Consider the following 20,051-nt stretch of genomic DNA (forward strand, 5'->3'; position numbering starts at 1 on the left):
CAAAAGCACTGATTCAATAAAAGGTTAACACGATGAGAAGATCTAAAGGACTCCATCCAAGGAATGATACCTCATTAGTTAACCAGGGCTGATGTCCGAGGAACTCCAAAAGCTGCAATCTTTTCAGCCTGTTTCTTCTCTAAGCTCCCCATACCTGGTGGTGGTGCAGCTGTCTCTACCTGTAACAGCAGCCATACTGATGGGCCAGGCAGCCAGCTGTCGCCCCACAGCAAATGGATACATCAGCTGTGCTAGGATGCACGCCTTTCTGAGCTGGACACAATAGGGCACTCTGTGACACTTGAAACACATGTGCCTCTCAGCAAGGAAAATCTCAACAATGGAACTAGCTCTGCTCACAATGGAAGACTGTTAAAGATGGGCATCCTCTCCAGAGAGAAAACCCTCCCCTTACGTAGGGTCAACAACAAAATCCACTGTGGACATTTGCTAAAGGACCTCTCTTGGAAAGAATGATTCTTTGGGATGGATGAAGACGGAGGGAGGAATTCCAGCTGTCCCACTACCTGGGTAAAGTTTGCTAAAGGACCTCTCTTGGAGGACTGTTCACAGATTTTCTACTCTTGGAAAGAATGATTCTCTGGGATGGATGAAGATGGAGGGAGGAATTCCAGCTGTCCCACTACCTGGGTAAACGAAGGGAAAGCACACAACTTCTCTAGGCCTGACATTCTCATCTGTCAAGTGAGGGTCTCAGCCATACCCTTGTAGGTTGGACAGTTTGCTCCCATTTTCATAAATTTATTTAGTTACACTTTTAGGCCCCTATTACAACTAAATTCCCACAAGCAAAGGCCTAGGCATCTGTCACAGGCCTTAATTGTTAACACCAGGTCATTTTTAGAGTGAAAAGGGCAGTTACTGACATTAGGACAACAGGCCTAAACCAGATGGTCCTTGAGACACCAGATACAGGGTCACCCTACATATAGCCCTTAGGCCCTCATCATCTGGCCATCGCCTACTTCCCAACCTCTTCTTTCATTTCGATTACTATGCTCAGTTGTAATGGATTTTAGGGTGTGTGGGGAAAAAAGCCTTGAGATTTTTCAACTCAAGGGCCTCACATGGGCTATATTCCATATGCCTAGAATGCTGTTTCCCACTCGGCCTAGCTCTCTCCATCTTCCCCACCCAGTCCAAGCTTAAATAGTATATCTTCCTTACAGGGACATTTTCTGACAACTCTCATTTAAAACAGGTCTCTCCTGTCATTCTCTTTCATAGCATCCTGCTCTTTCTCCTCATCTACTCACCACAGTCTTCCTTCCCCTCTACACTTTGAGCTCCATGAGGGCAGATGTGTTTTGTTACCTGTCCCTGGTGCACAGCAGGCCCACAATATATAATGATTAAGTGAAAATGTCACTGTTTCTGTGTAGTAGGGTCTGACTCAGGGACCTTGGGTTCCCAAACGAATCTGCTTCTCTCTAATCTTTGAGTCATCGGCAATGTTAAATTGTAATCTCTATATTGGAATAGAAAGGCAAGATTTCCCCTACAATTAGTTTTTAAAATGTCAAAGTCATGGCTTAGAGGGACTCAATGTGACATTAATGATGATACTGTAAGTGAATGCACAGACTAGCAGCCAGCGTGGACTGCACCGATGTGTGCTCACACCATGCTCAGCAACCCATGTGCATTATTTCATTTAATCCTTACAATCATCCTAAGTATTAGGTGTAATCCCATTTTATAAATGAGGGAACAGGGACCTAGAAAGAGTAAATACTTCATTCAAAGTCTCATACAGGTAGTGGCAGAATCAAACTCAAACCCACTTTAGTTATTTGTTTTTATACCAAAGAAAAAGGAACTTTGATAGCAGTCTGCTAAGAAAGCTAGATATGAAAAAAGAATTGCTATTACTTAGGATAGAGCATAGATCAAATGTTAGCAGGACCAATAAAAGCCTGTGTTGTGAAAAAAGCAGGGACAACTTAAATTTAGTTCAGTAAGGTCCTACATCTGAGAAGAGGAAAATAAATAGTTCGGGAAATGGATTGGTTAAAGTAGTTTACCTTATCTAACCATACTATAAAAAAGGATATCTTCTCGTGGAAAATATTACTTTACATTAAAAGGAAGAAAATAAATTTCATGGTATAGACATAAATGTTAAACAAAACAGATAATTTGGAGACAGGAAATTGAACTAAGCTAGAGGCAGACAGAGAAATTGATATTCAATGCCCCCCAGTGAGTATTAGTGCAGCGCACTGGTTCTTGGATTGATTGACACCCTAATTAGTATTCTGCAATTTGTAATTAGGTATAGGAAGCCAGAGCACTTGGCAGGCATTTGATGTGTTCTCGTGCAGGCAGCTTAATTGGTAATGAGATAGATTTACGTGTTGATGTGAGAGCAGCCGATTCGAGGCTGAAGGGTGGTATACTCCTATCTGGTCTCTGTCTATAGAACAGCTTGCTCTGTGTATGTGAAAATAGAATTATACACATATAGGAACACCTATCATTTTATACACATATACAACTAGATACCCATCTTCTAGTAAAATTTTCAGTTTAAGAGTTAAATTATTATAAGCCCAATACAATATTGGCTAAAATAGAATGAGTTCTAGAGTTTCCTTTTATTCATTTCCTTAGATGTTATTAATGTTCAAATATAATCAGGTTGGCAATTGCAAATAGGCACATCCTGATTGCCTACAGCTATTAAACGTCTTTATTAAGAAGAGCTAATATAAATATCTCATGTGGAATCTTACTAAATCTCAAGTTTTATTTTCACATATAATCATTTATCATTTTATTTTTATCAATTGGTATTGTTACCAAGAGGTCAAAATCATTCCCAACATCAAAGTTAGTTTTCAGTTGAAAAGTCCAGGCCACAGTGACTGTCTTTAGGCTCTATAACAGTACTGTAATTCTAAATGCTAGTATCATGAATGAATATATTTAAATTCATTTGAACCATATGATAAATGGCAAAATAAAAATGGCTACAACTCTGCCCATCAAGAGGTAGAATGTATTGAATCTGGACTTGGTTGTGTGACCTGCTTTGTCTAAAGGAATATTAGCAAACATGCCGTAACCAAACGTTTGCAAAATGTTTGCACATTGGAGCTTGCGGCTGTGTCTTGCTGCTTGTCACCATATAGAGAAGCCCAGGCTAACCTGCTAGATGCTGGAGACATAGGGTCAGCCACCCCTCTCACCCATCAAATGTTAGCTATGTAAGAGAAGAATTCCAGCCCAATCAGGCTCTAGTTGATCTGCCAACTGAACATAGGGAGACCAACAAAAGAACGACTAAGCTGAGCCCAGCACAAATAGTCATGCCAAAAAAAAAAAGTCACCAGCTTATAAATAATTGTTTTATATCACTAAATCTGGGATAGGATTTTATTTTTAATGCAGCAAATGCTGATACAAACCCCTACCCAAATATACTAGTACGACTGCAATATATGTCAATATGTATGTCCTTATAACTCCAAATTTACCAATAGACAAGCTAAACTAATAGTTTGCATTGTATTAGTTAACTCATTAATTATAATGAAAGGTTTTAAAATATACATAATAAATTATGTAACAGAAAGCTCCACTTGCGTGATTAAATGGTAAAATGAACAAGCTTGTCTTTCAAATGATAAAAATATCCTATGGCTTTTAGTTCAAAGGAACCATATGTTTCTAGGAATTTTACATAGAAGTTCAAGATATAAAAATCAGACGCCTGGCTCCACTTGTGAATTCAACATGATACAGTTATATAATCAACATTCAAATGGTTTTACTAGAAATCTGTAAAAGCTAATTTTTAAAAGTAGCTTTTATTATTAGGAAAGCACTTCACAGGCTACTTGTTTTTTAAACTTCTGATTGTTATGCTTTATTAGACAGGTTTTTGTGTTCTTTAGATCTGTGATTGTCAAATAATTTCATGTACAATTGGTCCTCCTTGTTCATGGTTTTGCACTCAGGATGCAATCAAGTGCAGATCAAAAATATTTAGGAAAAAACCCCCCAGAAAGTTCCAAAAAGCAAAACTTAAATTTGCTGAATCCATGTGAAAAAATGATGTGTAGGCATACCCTGCTGTAGCTTACATGCAAATATAAGTGAAATGCAAATACCACCTATTAACTGTCCAATTGCACTTGCCACTGCTAACATGGTCCCCAACAATAAAACCAACATTTTATCTGCTCTTCCAATTCTTCTCCTAGCGGAGCTCCTTTGTATAGGTTTAGTAATCTATTAGATTTCAGGCTGTGTCTACACACAATGAAATGGCACACTGGCATTAAAAAACTCTTAACTGTCACTACATGTGGCTTACCTTTGTTGGGACAAGCTTTCTGCAGGAAAGGTAGCCAAACTCATGACTTGTCCCTAAATTCTGCCAGCCCCTTAAATATTGGAAAGGTTAAAAACAAACAAAATCCTGTAGAGATTATTTATTTTTACTCCCCAATGTTTGTTTAGCCTTGTCATGTAAAGAGTGGCAGGATTTTTCAATAAAGAAAATCAAAAGTTGACTAAAGTAGCTCACAAAGTAGCTTGAGATCTTAAGAATGTACTTCCTTGATGTGCCCCACTGAAATGTATGCCAGCATGTGGGTATGTGCACACGCACTTGCGCACAAACATGTACACACACACATGCATACAATGCAAAAGTCCATTTTTTTAAATTCCAAACAATGGTTTAAAAAAGAGACCAACCACAGGCTTGTGTTTACTTTTAACTTTTGTGCATTTGAGATCTGATGTGGCCAAGAGCTATCTTTTAGAAATATAAATGAAAGAACAGAACAGCTGTGCTGAATGCAAATCAAGTAATTCTTATAACGTCTGAGTTGCTGTATAATGCACAACGTTTTGGTCAAACTCAACTTTCCCAGCAGTTTACAAATGAAACCCAGAATTCTAAGTGATATGTATCTGGTCCTTGGGGAAGGAAGAGGAAGTCGGGGGGTGGAAAGATATTTTCAGGGGTAGACAAGGTACAGTGGGGTGGGTGGGATCATGGTTTCCTGTTCTTAAATTCTTCGAGAGATTTTTGAGCTAAGAGACCCCTGTGAGTTTCTATGTCAGGGTAATCAATTCTGAAAACATATTTCACATGTGACAGCCACATGTGAAGCACTTTCACAAAAATGTCCACCGGTACACTTCCTCTCTACACAGATGTTCTTTCTGCCAAGCAAAAGATGTTACCGTGAGAATCACTTTGTGAGACTTTTACATACTAAACTGGCTTAACCCGTATCTCTCATTGCATCTTTGCTGCTCAGGGAATGTCACAGAATCCCTCTCTCAGGGAAACGTTCCATTAACCTTAGCAAGTTTAATTTTTGCTAGTCACCATTAGTACAGAATAGGATTTGCTATCCACCCACAACCATCTGATGGTGTTAGCACTTCTGATGTAGACCACCTCCCACCAAGCACAAAAGTCTTCCATTCACTCAGTGGTTCCTGCCCAGGACAACTCAGAGGCAGGAACGGTCTTGGGGTGGGAATCTCTCTGCCAATCTCTCCTTTCAAATAGTGGCCATGTCCTTCCAGGGGCAACGGGCCCTCACCTATGAGTGTTGTCCAGGTGGCAGGGGCAGCGCTTGTCACATCTGATGCCGTAGAGCCCGTCAGGACACAGGCGCGCCTCGCAGTGTTCGCCAGAAAAGCCCGCTTCACAGAGGCAGGAGCCGCTCACGTGGTAGCATTTCCCCCCGTTGACACACTGGCAGGTCTCCGCACAGCGCACTCCGTACCTGCCCACAGGGCACTGGTCCTGGCACCTGTCAGGCGGAAGGCGGAAGCGGAAGGTAGACTGGTTAGTACCTTGTGAAACAGTCGATTCAGACAGACTTTGTTATGTATAAACTGAAATTACTTTTTGGACTTGGTATTTATTGAGTGGTTACCCCTTTACAGGTATGAAGAGCATTAAGTGAATTACTCTGACTACAAGCAGTAGTAACAGCAATATGAACTGATTAAAGAAATAATGTAAATAAAATAATGAACTTGGGACATGAAGCATGTTTTATACATAGTGCTTGCCAAAGGGACATATGACATTCTAGTAGATACCAGGAAAGGGAGAAAAGAAACTGTCCAAATGTTAGTCCCAGTCTGTAATCAGGAAATAAAACACGTGTTTCCTGGTCCCAAAGAGAAAACTGCAGCAGATTCTAAACTAAATTTTAATTCTGTTGGCTTTCACATTGACATTAATTTTTAATCTCAGCCATGCAATTAAAGCTATGTAACTAATAAACAAAGTCCTCTTTAGATCTGGGAGGTGTGAGGTACTGAAATCAGATGTTCTCGGCTCTACCTGGGAGCAGAAGCGGGCAGGTTGTAGGAAGGCGTGGAGATCCCTAACGCAAAATATTTATTGAACAAGTTATTGTCTTCTGTTGGGGAGAAGGGCTGCCAAATGGCAAGGAAAAAATATCAGACCTCAAAAGTTCACTTTATTGTTTGGCCTGAGAGGCTCAGTGATGGAGTGTCCACCTATGAACCAGAGGTCACAGTTCAATCCCCAGGCAGGGCACATGCCCAGTAGGGGGTGTGCAGGAGGCAACCGATCAATGATTCTTTCTCATCATTGATGTTTCTATCTCTCTTTCCCTCTCCCTTCCTCTTTGAAATCAATTAAAAAGTATTTTTTTAAAATCTCTTCACTGACCTTTTGAAAAAATAACATTAGAGCTCAGTCCGAGGAAGGACATGCTCTGGGAAGCTGGATCAGGGGGAAGCGGAGTTGTTGGAAGGAATCGTGATAGCGAAGAGAACACTCATTGCTCCAGAGAGAGCAGGACCAATTCCCGGCCAGCCAAGCCCCCTTTCGACCTGGCAAGGTGACTGGATGGAGCTCTCTGCAGCAGAAGGAGTGCTTTTAGCCAAGGGAAAGGGAGACGGAGTCTCATCTAGCCAAGCGCTCGCCACAAGCAGGGTAGCACTGGGAGTCTCAGCAGCCGCTTCCCATGCCGTGCCAGACCCCGAGTCTAAAATGTAGGTCAGCACTGCACTGTTCAGATGGGTATAATGCATATAATGCGAGCAAAACACATTGAAGCATACTGAAAAGCAACAGCAAAGTGGCTGAAAAGCCAACATTTCCCACACGACTGCATATGTTTAATGATAGGGTGTGGTTACTAACAATACCAGGGCTGGGCAGGAATTCTATTTAAATGTAAAGGATAAATCTTGAGAATCCTTTGATACTTTTCTGGTTAACTCTGGCTCTTGCATAATTTAATGGGATAGAGACAAGGAAAAGAGCCTCTTGCAAACTGGGTTTCACAGACTCTAGTCGACATCTTTAGGTGTGTGTGTTAACAGGCAAAGTCTTCGAATCAACTGCTCAACAAATTATTTGGTAAATTCCCGAGTAATTGCACTAGCATTTAGCATAAAATCAGACATGTGCTTTAAAGTTACACATGCGTTAACCTATTGTTAGACCAGAGCATTTTTCAAAGGTATTCTATTTTTAACTAGTAAGAAGCTTTAATAAGTGACATCACTTAGTTTATTTCTTAAAGATGTAAACTTCAGAGAAGGAAATACTGAGGTCCTATAATTTAGCCCCATCACGGCTCTGCTAAATTCTAGTAAGACAACTTTGCAACCTGTCTGTTCAGGTTTCGTTGCAAGTTAGTACCAACAAGAAAAAGAGATGTAAAAGGGTTTCTCCCTCTTGCGTGGATTTGAAAACAAACCCGAATGCTAAGCGCTGGGCTGCATGATTGTAACTTAGGAGAAAGCACAGCTCTTCAAGTGGGTGGACCGGGTAGAGATCGGAGGCCTGGAAAAGCGTCCGCTACCAAATGACAGGGAAGCAGTGTGTATATTTTATCATGTCTTGGCAGAGACTTCCTTTTCTCTGGGAAAACAATATTCGTAATAGCTGGTCCTGGCCATATTTATCTTTCTAACCTATAATTAAATATACTACTAGTTTGTGTTATAAATGGCAAAAAGCCATTTGAATTTTACTTCCTAAAGTAGCCAGGACGTAAAGCTTGGTTCATATTCCCACTTCTTTTCTGTCAACATTGCACTTGTAGGAGAATCCTGTTAATAATAGTTATGCCCATTTCCATCTTCCAAATGTCTAGAAGTAGACATTTTCCATCTTGAAAATAAACACGATCACGAAGTAGCTTCTACCTTTCTGATTGGCTGAATGTAAAAGTCTTTAGCAAGCATTCTTATCTCCCCTTTTTGGCCCCTTTATGAAAAAGTAGCATCATTTCCCAGCTAATATAATGCCCCTACTGTTGCTTTTGTGGTACCAAGTGGAACAAGAAAAGCTATCTTAGGAATCAGGAAAACTGGAACTACATTTTCTTAGGAGAGATGACAGAGAGGTGGATAAAAATAGAGCAATAAATATTAGCCACAGTAGAAATATGTATATTTAGAGTTTCTACATATTTTTTTTTAAGATTTTGAATAACTCCCGGGAATTAGGAAAAATAGGTAAGCAATAAATACAGATAAACTAATACAGCATGATATCAATTCCCAAACCAATGAGAGTCACAAGATTAATACCATTTCGATAATGATATTGCATCTCACTGTGAACTTGTGGAAAAGTGAGTTGGCATAGAAGGGGTGGCAGCTTCCTTGTCTCCCTGTCCTTTTGAGCATGTCCCTCCCAGAGTGACTGGAATAACTGGGCCAAACGATGAAATAGTGACAGAATCACATTCCTCACTAAGCCTGGATGGATGAATCAGGCTCCTGCCTTTCAAACTTCTCGGGAGAACATATACAAAGCGTTGCGAAAGAGCCCCCTTCCCACAGCCCCAGGTAGAGGACAGGGTTCCTCTGTGGAAGAGCAAGCTGCATCCCCCCAATTTCTGTTCATAATTTCTGACCTCCTTTCTCACGCATTCTTCTTCGCTTCGAGGGCAGTATGGACATAGACGTGGCAGGACAGTCTTAGTTTGCATCTGAACAGAGTCAAAAATTGATCCACGAATCTGTCCGTCCAGCTGACATTAGGGAGCACCCATGATGTGCACAGACCCCAGCGAGGCCATCGAAGGCCTCAGAGATTCCCAGACAACCATTAGCATTAAAAACACTCTTTTAACCCCTTCAGAAGAATTTTTGGGAGGATCTGGAAACCAACTTCTCCTTACTCTTGCTTGGCCGTGACACTGTACATTTCCCTTATGATAATATCCTCTCAACCTCTCCACACACCCCCAAGCCTATTATAGGAGCAGCTCTGCCTGCCCCAAGGTGCCTGTTTTGTTTTCCTGTTTGCCCTCTGGATGGGAAAGCTGCTCCCACATCCTGCTAATGCTTGGCTGGCAACGCATGTGGTGGTACCTGCTCCTCCAGGCAGCCTCTGGCCTAACCTCAAATATCAAGTTACTGCTGACTGCTCAGCAGAGGGGAAATAGCAAGGGACCCTATGCCCTTTCTTTCCACCTTCCACCACATACTGCCCCATAGCCACACATTGTTTTCCTTTCATATGACTAATGTGCTTGTCCTCACTGTGTGTGTGTGTGTGTGTGTGTGTGTGTGTGTGTGTGTGTGTGTGAACTCTAGAAACCAGATGGGTATAGACTAATTGAAAACAGAGGTCACGCCATCAGTTCATCAAAAAAATAATAATAATAGTTACAAGAACAACAACTCAAGAAGCAAGTCCCCTCTTCAGTTTCCTTCTCTTTCTCTGACTCTTCGCCTTCCTTGCTTCAAGTCTAAAATTCACCTGAAAATGAGCTGCCATTCCCTTTCCTTGTATCCCAAATAAGATGAATATAAGCCTGTCTTATATGTTTGTTGCTTTTGTGTTGCCTCGGATTTAAGGCTTGAATCCCTAGAGGGCAAAAAACAATTACATTTAAATGTTTAGTGCACTAAAATACTGCACTAACTTGTATTTAGGATTCTGCTTGGTCCTGCGCCTCTCCTTTCCGGACTCATCTTTCTATAATAAGATGTTAGTGACACATGGATCCAGAACTCATCTAGCAACCTCCTCTCTTCAGAATACAACCACAACCCAGGATGCAGGTCACAAAAATGTACCAAGTAGCCTAATTACATGTCATACAAACCAGGCACTAAAGGTGTCAGCAAGTCATAGCATCAAACCATTAAAGGAAAAAATGCATTAATTATGTTAACAAAATATGGAAAAGCCCTTAATGAAATGAAACATATACTACTAACAAAGTTCCTAAGAAAAATAGGGATTTAAAAGCCCACTTGAGGATGAAAGAGTTTTCTAAGAACCAGTGACAAACATGAAACTATACTGAAGCCATTGCCAATAAAATTAGGAACAAAAGGGGAATTCCCATTTTTACCTCTTTTTGTCAACACTGATTTAAAGGTTTTAATTAATGCAATAATTCAAGAAAATTAAATAGTCATTATATATTGAAAAGAAGAGACTGACTTATCTTTATCTGTAGATGATAAAAAAAATTTTAGCATTTGCTAAAAATAACAGAGTTAATGAAAAAGATTGGCAGAAGTAAATATAGGGTGGGGTAAATGCAGGTTTACAGTTGTTTGTATGGAAAATAATTAATAAATAATAATATAAGAATAAACTCTGCATTTCATGTACTCACAACTATAAATCTACTTTTGCCCCATCCTGTATTCAAAAGTAAGTTTTCCTTTATCCAAAAATGCCCAATTAGAAACTGGAATTGGATTTTTCAAAAATTACAAAAAGCTTAGTAATAAATTTAACAAGGAAGTAGAGAGTCTAACTGGGGGGAAAACAGCCTACAGTATCTTATTAAAAGTCATAAAATTAGATCAGGCTTTTGAAAAGAAAAAAATTTAAGGAAGGAGGTTGAAAGAATTCTTAGTTCACAGAAACCATCAAAAAATAATGATAGCTAGCTAGCCCTGGCTGGTGTGGCTAAGTTAATTGTAGTATCCTCTCGTATACCAAAAGGTTGCAGGTTTGATTCCTGGTCAGCACAGATACAGAAGGCAACCAATCGATATTTCTCATTCACACTGATGTTTCTCTCTCTATCTCTCTCTCCTTTCTCCCCTCTCTAAAATCAATAAGCATATGCTCAGGTGAGGATTAAAAAAAAAGATAGGTAATATTAGTACAGTCCTAACATTACTCAAATTGAAATCACTAGGATTTAAACAGTTCATAGAAATCACTCAACTATAATAATAGTTAATATTCATGTTTCAGCACAGTTCTAAATGCTTCAATGTCCTTGTTTAACTCTTATAATAATCTTAGAGGAATGTATAATTATTATTTGAACATTATAGATGAGGACACAGGTTCCAAAATCTTTGTTTTCAGGCATTATACTCTTTTGCTTCTCAAGTCTCTTTTCTCTAATTTTACATAAATATCCAATGAGCTTGATTACCTTGCTTTCCAGGATACCACGTGGGACCAGGGAGCCCTATAAGTCCCATCGCATCTTACTCTGTCACTGGAGCACAAGAAAATGACTGATATTCTTAATACAATTCTGAATCATAGGAGGTAACATTACGTCCAACATATTTTTAAAATATACCTAAGTACACATCCCATTTAAAAATAAACCTATCCAACATATTTTTAAAATATACCTAAGTACACATCCCATTTAAAAATAAACCTTGTAAAAAAAACTTTTTACAAGGTAAAAAGTTTTTTGCTTAAAGTGGCTGTCCTAAGCACTCATCTGTTTAGAATGACATATTCATCATAAGTTATGAATGGCTGATATTTTTATTTCTGATGCTTTCTCTGTTTCTTCAATTCCCCATCGCCATCTATGATTCAGTTCCTATGCACTGAGCTGGGAAAGAATGTGTCAAACCCTGTGATACCTGGTAGGTGCTCTGGAATATTATAGAACAGTCACAGACACACGGTAATGGAGGCGTTCTCTGGACGCTTTCTCCTCTCACACCATTACAAACAAATACAAGACTGTCCCTTACCGTTCCCCCGTGTATCCTGGACTGCAATGACATTGGCCTGTGGCGGCATCACATGACCCTCCATTATGGCACTGACATTCTTGTGAACAGTTCTTTCCAAAGCGACCCTCGGGGCAAGGCTGACCACACACTGTGCCCTGCATTCAAAGAGACTTGGGAAATTAGATGGGCCTCCAGCCAGGGAAGGGCCAAAGGAGGACGGAGGGAGGAAAGAGAGGAAACAGAAAGGGAAGGAGGGATATGGGAACAGAGCTGCAAGAAATTTAGGGGATTTTGGAACACAGATTCATCTTAAAAAATGTTAGAAAATTTAAACTGACTTATTTACTCAACAAGCCTAAATCTCAAGACACATTCAAAGGTGGCAGAATAGTATTCTGAAGAAATACCCACCCATATTACAAAACTAAAGCTTAAGATAGAGTCACATCAAATTATTATGGTAATCTATGGAATTTATAAATCCTTCTAAGTGTTCTTCCTTGTGTCTTACAAGTACAATAAGTCAACAATACTTATTGAGCATCCATTACATAAACAGCAACATCTGGTGCAAATGAAATATCCAAGTGCTTTACCATATGTTCTGGAGAAAATACACATTATCATTGGCTTTCTTTCTTGTAACGTAGCATAACATAAGACTGAAAGTTTGTGTACCTGAATTAACAATAACATTGCCTTAAAAATATGTCTAAAGGAATGAACCTAGACATTTTATTTCAGAATAAAAACACTTCTATTTTCAGCAGGTTCAACAAACATTACTGGGCCAAGATAAATAGGAAACCTTATTTCCTGGTAAGAAAAATCAAGAGTAACTTGGACATGTGTCCTCACCCTAGAGGCTGTCCATCTTGTCATATTTATTCCTATTCTATGTGGAAAAGAATAAGATACTGTACCAATAAATCTAGGAAATACTCTACTATTTTCTACTTCACTTGGCCTTATAGCTTATCTGTTTATTGGGGTTTTGTTGGAGCAAACAACATATTGCAAATTACAGGAATTTTAAAAATGTTTTTAACTGTTGGAAGCTGTTGTTTTGTTCTCCTTCTCTCTCTCTCTCTCAAAAAAAAAAAAAAAAAAAAAGGCAGACTGTGGGCACTCTGAAATTGGAGGCTAGTGAGCACCAGATGGTTTTGTAAATGTTTATTCTGGAGAGCATAAGAAAATACATTTCCTCTAACTCTTGGCTACCCACAAAGGCAGTTGGTGTGCTAATTAAGTCTCCTCTGGTGGTTTCTATCTACCTACAAACAGAGAAAGTTCTTCCACAGACTCTTGGAACCAAAAAAACCTGTGAGAGATTATTCAAATCAATGCCTAACTGGGAATCATCATGTGCCAGGCACAGCACTCGAACTCTGAGAATCAAAGATAAGGTCACAACCCTTATTAACTGACAATGTGGTGAGGGGGACAGATGTAAAAATAACTCTAATCCCTCCATGAGCACAACGTATAAACATGGCTGAAGGAATAATACACAAAGGATCAATCTGTGGGAAGCAGGGGTTCTGGTGACAATTCTACTCTCTCAGGGACTTACTCTAACTACTCAGCTTGTAACAATCCCACATAAGCTTCAGAAATGCTGTTGAAATGTTGTTTATGAGTAAGGATTAATGTGGGAAAACAGCTTTAAGTAGGACATTAATTCTGGTTGACATATATGTGTGTGTGTGTGTGTGTGTGTGTGTGTAATAGGAAGGTATATTCATCTTTGAAAGGCACCTAGGATGATAGCACAAATAAAATGTTTAAAAAAGAATTATAAGATGAAAGCTCAACTACACACAGAGAAAGATGACCTGAAGCATTCCATACAAAACCAGGTAGGGGGCCCAGAGTGTAGAGGAGGCTCCACTGGGCTGATGGAGATGGCCACCTGCCCACCTACTGGGTGGGACTCACAGTCAAAGCCTGTGGTTACCACTATACCGCATCATGTCCACCCCAACCAAGAAGAAGGCTTCAATCTCAGATGAAGCAACTCAACATATGATGTCTAACAAAAGTCCCAGGAGTATAAAATCTATAGCTTCTCATTCAAAGAACACATAGTTCTCTCCAGCAAAATCCTTCCCCTACCAAGGACAAAGCAATGACCAGTATTGACAAAAGGCTAGATATAAGAAGTAAAAGAAGATAAAGAGTCAAAGATAATTCACAGATAATCAACATTTCTACCTTGGGCCACTAAGAGAAACACTGGTTTTAACTAAGATTTTTTTTTTCTTAAAGTAGAGGAGTAGGCTTAAGAAAGGCTTGGGTGTACAAATTTGGTTTTATTAATATTGACTTTGATGGGCCTGCTTGAACCACCTCAGTGCTCCTTCCATGATCCCTTGTCCACCTTATCATTTAGTGCCCAATAAAAGGCTCCTCACTCTCACTTTACCACTTCATGGAACTTCTCCAGGCTCTGCCTCCAGAATCAAACCTTGTCTTGCCTGCTTACCATTTCTAACTCTCACCTTGGTTCTGGTATTTGGTTTCCACTTGTCCCAGTGGTCTGAACATCTTGACCTCTCCCTTACTTCCCATGACTTTTCTGGGAAATAGATTCCAGTTCTCCTTTGCTCCATGCCTACAACAAGGGTAATACCAAACCAATTCCATCCCATGTCTGGCTCCTAAGCCTTCAGCTTGGGCATCACCTAGACAGACGGTGGCTTCACACATAGTAATCTAGGTTGGTGTGTCTAACAGGATAGTGATAGACACGTGTCTAGGCAAGTTAAGATTTGGGAAAATCAGTATATGATTGTCAAAGCCATGGTCTGGATGAGATTTTCAGAGACTTATGCCAAGAACAGAGAAGAAGGACAAGACTGAAACCTAGAGAATAATACAATGAAGTGATCTGTATGAGGAGAAGGATTAGGAAAGGAGATCTTTAGTGAGAGGTAGGAGAGAGGGTTATCAGGGAAATGGAGGAAAAAGAGATTAACAAAGGGAAGTGGATGAGAAGCAGTGTCAAAAGCTTTGGAGAGGAGAGACCAAGATGGCGGCATAGGTAAACACCGCAAACAACCACTTCAAAAATACAACTAAAAGACGGAACGGACATCACCCAGAACCGCAGGAAGGCTGGCTGAGGAGAGACTCTTCAACTAGAAGGAAAAATAACAGCACACCGAGGCTCAGAGGAGGCGCAGTGTGGAAAATACTCAGGTGCGGAGGTGCGCGCGCAAAGCGGGCTGGTGGCTGAGAGCGCGGTTGTCGTTTTCGGTCAGGGGGGAGTCTCAGACTCTGAGCTCCAGATACGGGCGAATCGCTGGGGACTCGGACCCAAACGGGAGAAGCGGGAGTGTCTGGCATCAGTTGGAAGGCAGCTTTCCCTCCGAGGTTTGCAGCGGTTCCGGGGGTTCTGAGAAGCAGAGCCTCTGGGAACAGGACTGAGGGCACCATAACGGCTCCCTCCGCCCGCCCTGTTGAGCCCGCCCCGCCCAAGCCCTGCGCAGAGCCATTTGCCAGATCGCCTCAGGCAAAGGCTAGATTAGCACCTCCCCAGAGGACAGAAGTTTTCCGCGGCAGACACAGCTGATTCACACAGCCAGTCGGCCTGGTGGTCAAATCCCTCTAGTATTAACTACAACAATCAAGGCTCAACTAGAACAAGACTGCGCACAAAGACCACTAGGGGGTGCACCAAGAAAGCATAAAAAATGCGGAGACAAAAAAACATGACAGAAATGGAGGATATAGAGCTAAAAAACGCAATTTTGAGGGCTTGCAATAAACTTTTGGAGAGCTTCACGAAAACTAATGAGACCCTCGATGCTATGATAAAGAAACTAGAAATTAAGCATACACGCTCTGAAATAAAGAATATTACACCCAATAGCAGACCAGAGGAGCGCAAGAATCAAGCCAAAGATTTGAAATGCGAAGAAGCAAAAAACACCCAACCGGAAAAGCAAAATGAAAAAAGAATCCGAAAATACGAAGATAGTGTAAGGAGCCTCTGGGACAGCTTCAAGCGTACAAACATCAGAATAATTGGGGTGCCAGAAGATGAGAGACAGCAAGATATTGAAAACCTATTTGAAGAAATAATGGCAGAAAACTTCCCCCACCTGGTGAAAGAAATGGACTTACAGGTCCAAGAAGCGCAGAGAACCCCAAACAAAAGGAATCCAAAGAGGACCACACCAAGACACATCATAATTAAAATGCCAAGAGCAAAAGACAAAGAGAGAATCTTAAAAGCAGCAAGAGAAAGAGACTCAATTACCTACAAGGGAATACCCATACGACTGTCAGCTGATTTCTCAACAGAAACTTGGCAGGCCAGAAGGGAATGGCAAGAAATATTCAAAGTGCTGAATACCAAGAACCTACAACCAAGAATACTTTATCCAGCAAAGCTATCATTCAGAATTGAAGGTCAGATAAAGAGCTTCACAGATAAGGAAAAGCTAAAGGAGTTCATCACCACTAAACCAGTATTATACGAAATGCTGAAAGGTATCCTTTAAGAAGAGGAAGAAGAAAAAGGTAAAGATACAAATTGTGAACAACAAACATGCATCTATCAACAAGTGAATCTAAGAACCAAGTGAATAAATAATCTGATGTACAGAATGAACTGGTGATTATAATGAATCAGGGACATAGAAAGGGAATGGACTGACTATTCTTGGGGGGGAAAGGGGAATGGGAGATGCGGGAAGAAACTGGACAAAAATCGTGCACCTATGGATGAGGACAGTGGGTGGGGAGTGAGGGCGGAGGGGGGGGAGAAAAAAGAGGAACAAATGTAACCTGAACAATAAAGATTTAATTAAAAAAAAAAAGCTTTGGAGAAGTGAAGCTAATGAGAATAGAAGAGTGGAATGAGAATGGATTTGGCAATTAAGAAGTCACTTCACTATACAAGAGCAGCTTTCCACCCTTATGGGGATAGAAAATGATCATGAAATAAATTGCTCTTTTATTTTTGTTTGCTAATAAAGGAAGCAGACATTGGTCATTCACTCTTCTGCCTTCCAGCAGACTTATGCACAAACCAACTCAGAGGAATAAGAACCAATGTTATTTCCTCATTTCAGAGAAATCTAGCTAGTAAGCCTGTTTTGACATTGTGCATCGCACATCACATTAAGATTGTGTGATGCCACATAAAGAAAGAGTATCACGGTCAAAGTATGGCAATTATGGTAGGTTATAGCTTCCTCTTGGATTATGATACTAAAGGCTCTAAAGCAGTGATGGCGAACCTTTTGAGCTCGGCGTGTCAGCATTTTGAAAAACCCTAACTTAACTCTGGTGCCGTGTCACATATAGAAATTTTTTGATATTTGCAACCATAGTATAAAAAAGATTTATATTTTTTATATTTATTTTATATATTTAAATGACATTTAACAAAGAAAAATCAACCAAAAAAAATGAGTTCGCATGTCACCTCTGACACGCGTGTCATAGGTTCGCCATCCCTGCTCTAAAGAGTTCTGCAACACTTGGGAAATTTGGTTTCCCTGAAAGTATCTCCAGATTGATATGACCAGATAACTTTTTCATATAACACTTATTCTGTTGAAAATAACAGTCTCAAAGAACAATAGTGATCAACAGAACATAATTATGAAAATGATTATTTAAGTATGCACAGTGTTTAACAGCTCTGGCTGCCATATGTAAGATGAGATGTTTCCCTTTTATATCCTGAGGGGAAATGCAGGACAGATGGCCTACTATCTTTTCCATGAGGGCCCTTACTGCACTTCAAGTTCAGGATTGAATCACCCTCTGCCGTCTCTGGACTGAAGCATTCCAGCTTTGAAGTGGTTGGGTATTTTCAGTTTTGGAATCTTTAACCATGAGTGCAACTTTATTTTGTGCTAAAGTCCTCCACATGCGTTTTCACCTGAGTATCCTGAAGCAGGTGACTTTTGGAGGGAGGAAGGGAGCTTACCAGCCAGCCAGGAGGACAGGAGCATTCCCCAGTGACGTGATGACACACTCCTCCATTCTGGCAGGGGCATCTCTGCTCACACTGTGGACCATGCTTGCCAGGGGGACAAAGATCCTCACAGCTGAGGGATTAATGGGTGACAAAGGGTACCATTATTTATTCCACCACACGGCCCTTAGGTTCACAGACACAACAGCACCCAGAGTCCTAAAATAGACCAGCTTTCTCTGTTCAACATTGTTCGTTTCATTAACACTGAGAGCGTTGATCATATTGGTTGGAAGGGTCTTTGAGGGGTCACCTTGTCTTAGGGTATTGTCTGATGAAACCATTTCAATTTGAGGAGAATCTGTCCTCTCTGAGCACGCCAAGAACGACTCGGGTTGGCAAAGCACTCCTGGTGTCAGGAACTTTCCATGTAACTTTCATAAAGCCCACATGCTACACTGGAAATCTACTTTTGTTTGTGCATTTGTTCTAACCTTAAAGGAGATTGAAATGTTTGCACATCTCCACCCTGTGCACATATTTTTCATAAACAATTTTCAGCACCCTCTCCTTCAGATGGACCGGTTTCCATGCCTTTAACCTTCTGTGCCATATTGTGTGAACCAACCTTCTCTAAGCCTTTGTCATTTTTTCTCTCTGGTGAAACTGCTCCAAGTTTCCAAAGCCCTATTCAATTGCGGCCTTAATAAAAACCCATAGAAGCAATATTAACAATTAAATCATTTGGGATGGTCATTCATTCTTCTGAAAATTAGGGCTTTCTAGGCTAATGCACTTTTTCTCTAGCTCAACTTTATAGCCCCAATACTGTCAGCGGGAAGTATTTACCTAATCAGCCCCATTTTCCCCCAAGTTCTAGTTCTATGATTTACAAGTATAATTTTCTCAGTAAGGGAACAAGATTTTTCCATCTCCTACTTTTTTTTGGCAAATTCTGCCTCTTACTCTGTTTGCTATCACAGATGCTCCTCAACTTACAATGAGATTACATCCCAATAAACCCATCGTGAATTGAAAACATAACTTCAAAATGCAGTTAATATACCTAACCTACCGGACATTATAGCTTGCGCAGCCTACCTTACATGTGCTCAGAACACTTCCATTAGCCTTCAGTTGGGCAAAATCACCTAACACAATGAACATGCTCTAGAGTACCAGAGGTTACCCTCGTGATCGGGGAGCTGTGGCTCAGCGCCACTGCCCAGTGTCACCAGAGACTATCACATCACATCAGCAGTCCCAGAGAAGATCAAAATTCAAAATATTCACAGTATGGTTTCTACTGAATGTGTATCGCTTCACACCATCCTAAATTTGAAAATCGTTAAGTTGGAGCATTGTTAAGTTGGGGGGGACCATCTGTGCAAAGCGAAGAATGTCCTTCCCACAAAAGAAAGTGGAGGTTAAGTAGTTGCTTCGTTGTTCTCCGGAAGGAGTTAACCATCCTATACAGACATGATACATAGACTTTAATATTCACAAGTCAACATATGTACCTATGGGCATTAATGAACCCAATTCTCCTTTTATCCTGGGCTATTTCTAACAACTTCTCCCTTTCCTCTTTTCTAAGGCACTGAACCCATCCAGTTTTATCCAGCTAATTAATTTGCCACACAGAACAGGAAAACGTGGACCATTAGCACCAGTGGTGTAAAAGGAATGTGACTGTGGGAGAATCAAAGCGGAACTTCAAATCTGCCCCAGCAACCCCCAACTGGCCATCCAGCCCAACATCCTGGCCCGCTCTATCTTCGTCCTGCCCAGAGCAAAGCATGGAAGCTGGCCCTGGGACTCTGCTGGGCTCTGGTGCTCAAGGGTCAAACAGCAGGATCACCTCGTGGCCATCACTGCTGATCCCACCTCTGTGCCTGGACGCCTGCCCTCTCAGTGACTCTTCAGGCAGCAACAGAAACAGAAGCACAGGAATAAGATGGCAGCGGCAGCATGAGTGCAGAGAGGGGTGAGCTCTGCACGCAGCCCAGGGGTCTGTCACTTACAAGGCTCCGGTGTACCCGGGTGGGCAGCGGCACTCCCCTGTGGCGTGGTCGCAGGTGGCTCCGTTCTGGCACTGGCATCTCTGGTGACAGTCGTTCCCGTAGGTGCCCTGCTCGCAGCGCTCCTCGCAGCGCCAGCC

At 40.9% G+C, this 20,051-nt stretch overlaps 1 protein-coding gene across 1 annotated transcript in view; it reads right to left on the reverse strand.

Moving 5' to 3' along the window:
* The window catches only part of MEGF10 (multiple EGF-like-domains 10), a 168,622-nt gene that overhangs the window by 43,063 nt on the left and 105,508 nt on the right, over positions 1–20,051 (reverse strand). The window contains exons 7-10 of the mRNA XM_005875838.2: positions 19,915–20,051; positions 17,903–18,023; positions 11,974–12,110; positions 5,592–5,804 (exon numbers count right to left, since the gene is read on the reverse strand). The exon at positions 19,915–20,051 is cut by the window's right edge and continues 21 nt beyond it. Coding sequence (XP_005875900.1) covers positions 5,592–5,804; positions 11,974–12,110; positions 17,903–18,023; positions 19,915–20,051 — 608 coding nt within the window. The remainder of the gene's footprint in view (positions 1–5,591; positions 5,805–11,973; positions 12,111–17,902; positions 18,024–19,914) is intronic.

The sequence above is a fragment of the Myotis brandtii genome, unplaced genomic scaffold (assembly GCF_000412655.1).
Source record: "Myotis brandtii unplaced genomic scaffold, ASM41265v1 scaffold470, whole genome shotgun sequence".
Classification (NCBI taxonomy): domain Eukaryota; kingdom Metazoa; phylum Chordata; class Mammalia; order Chiroptera; family Vespertilionidae; genus Myotis; species Myotis brandtii.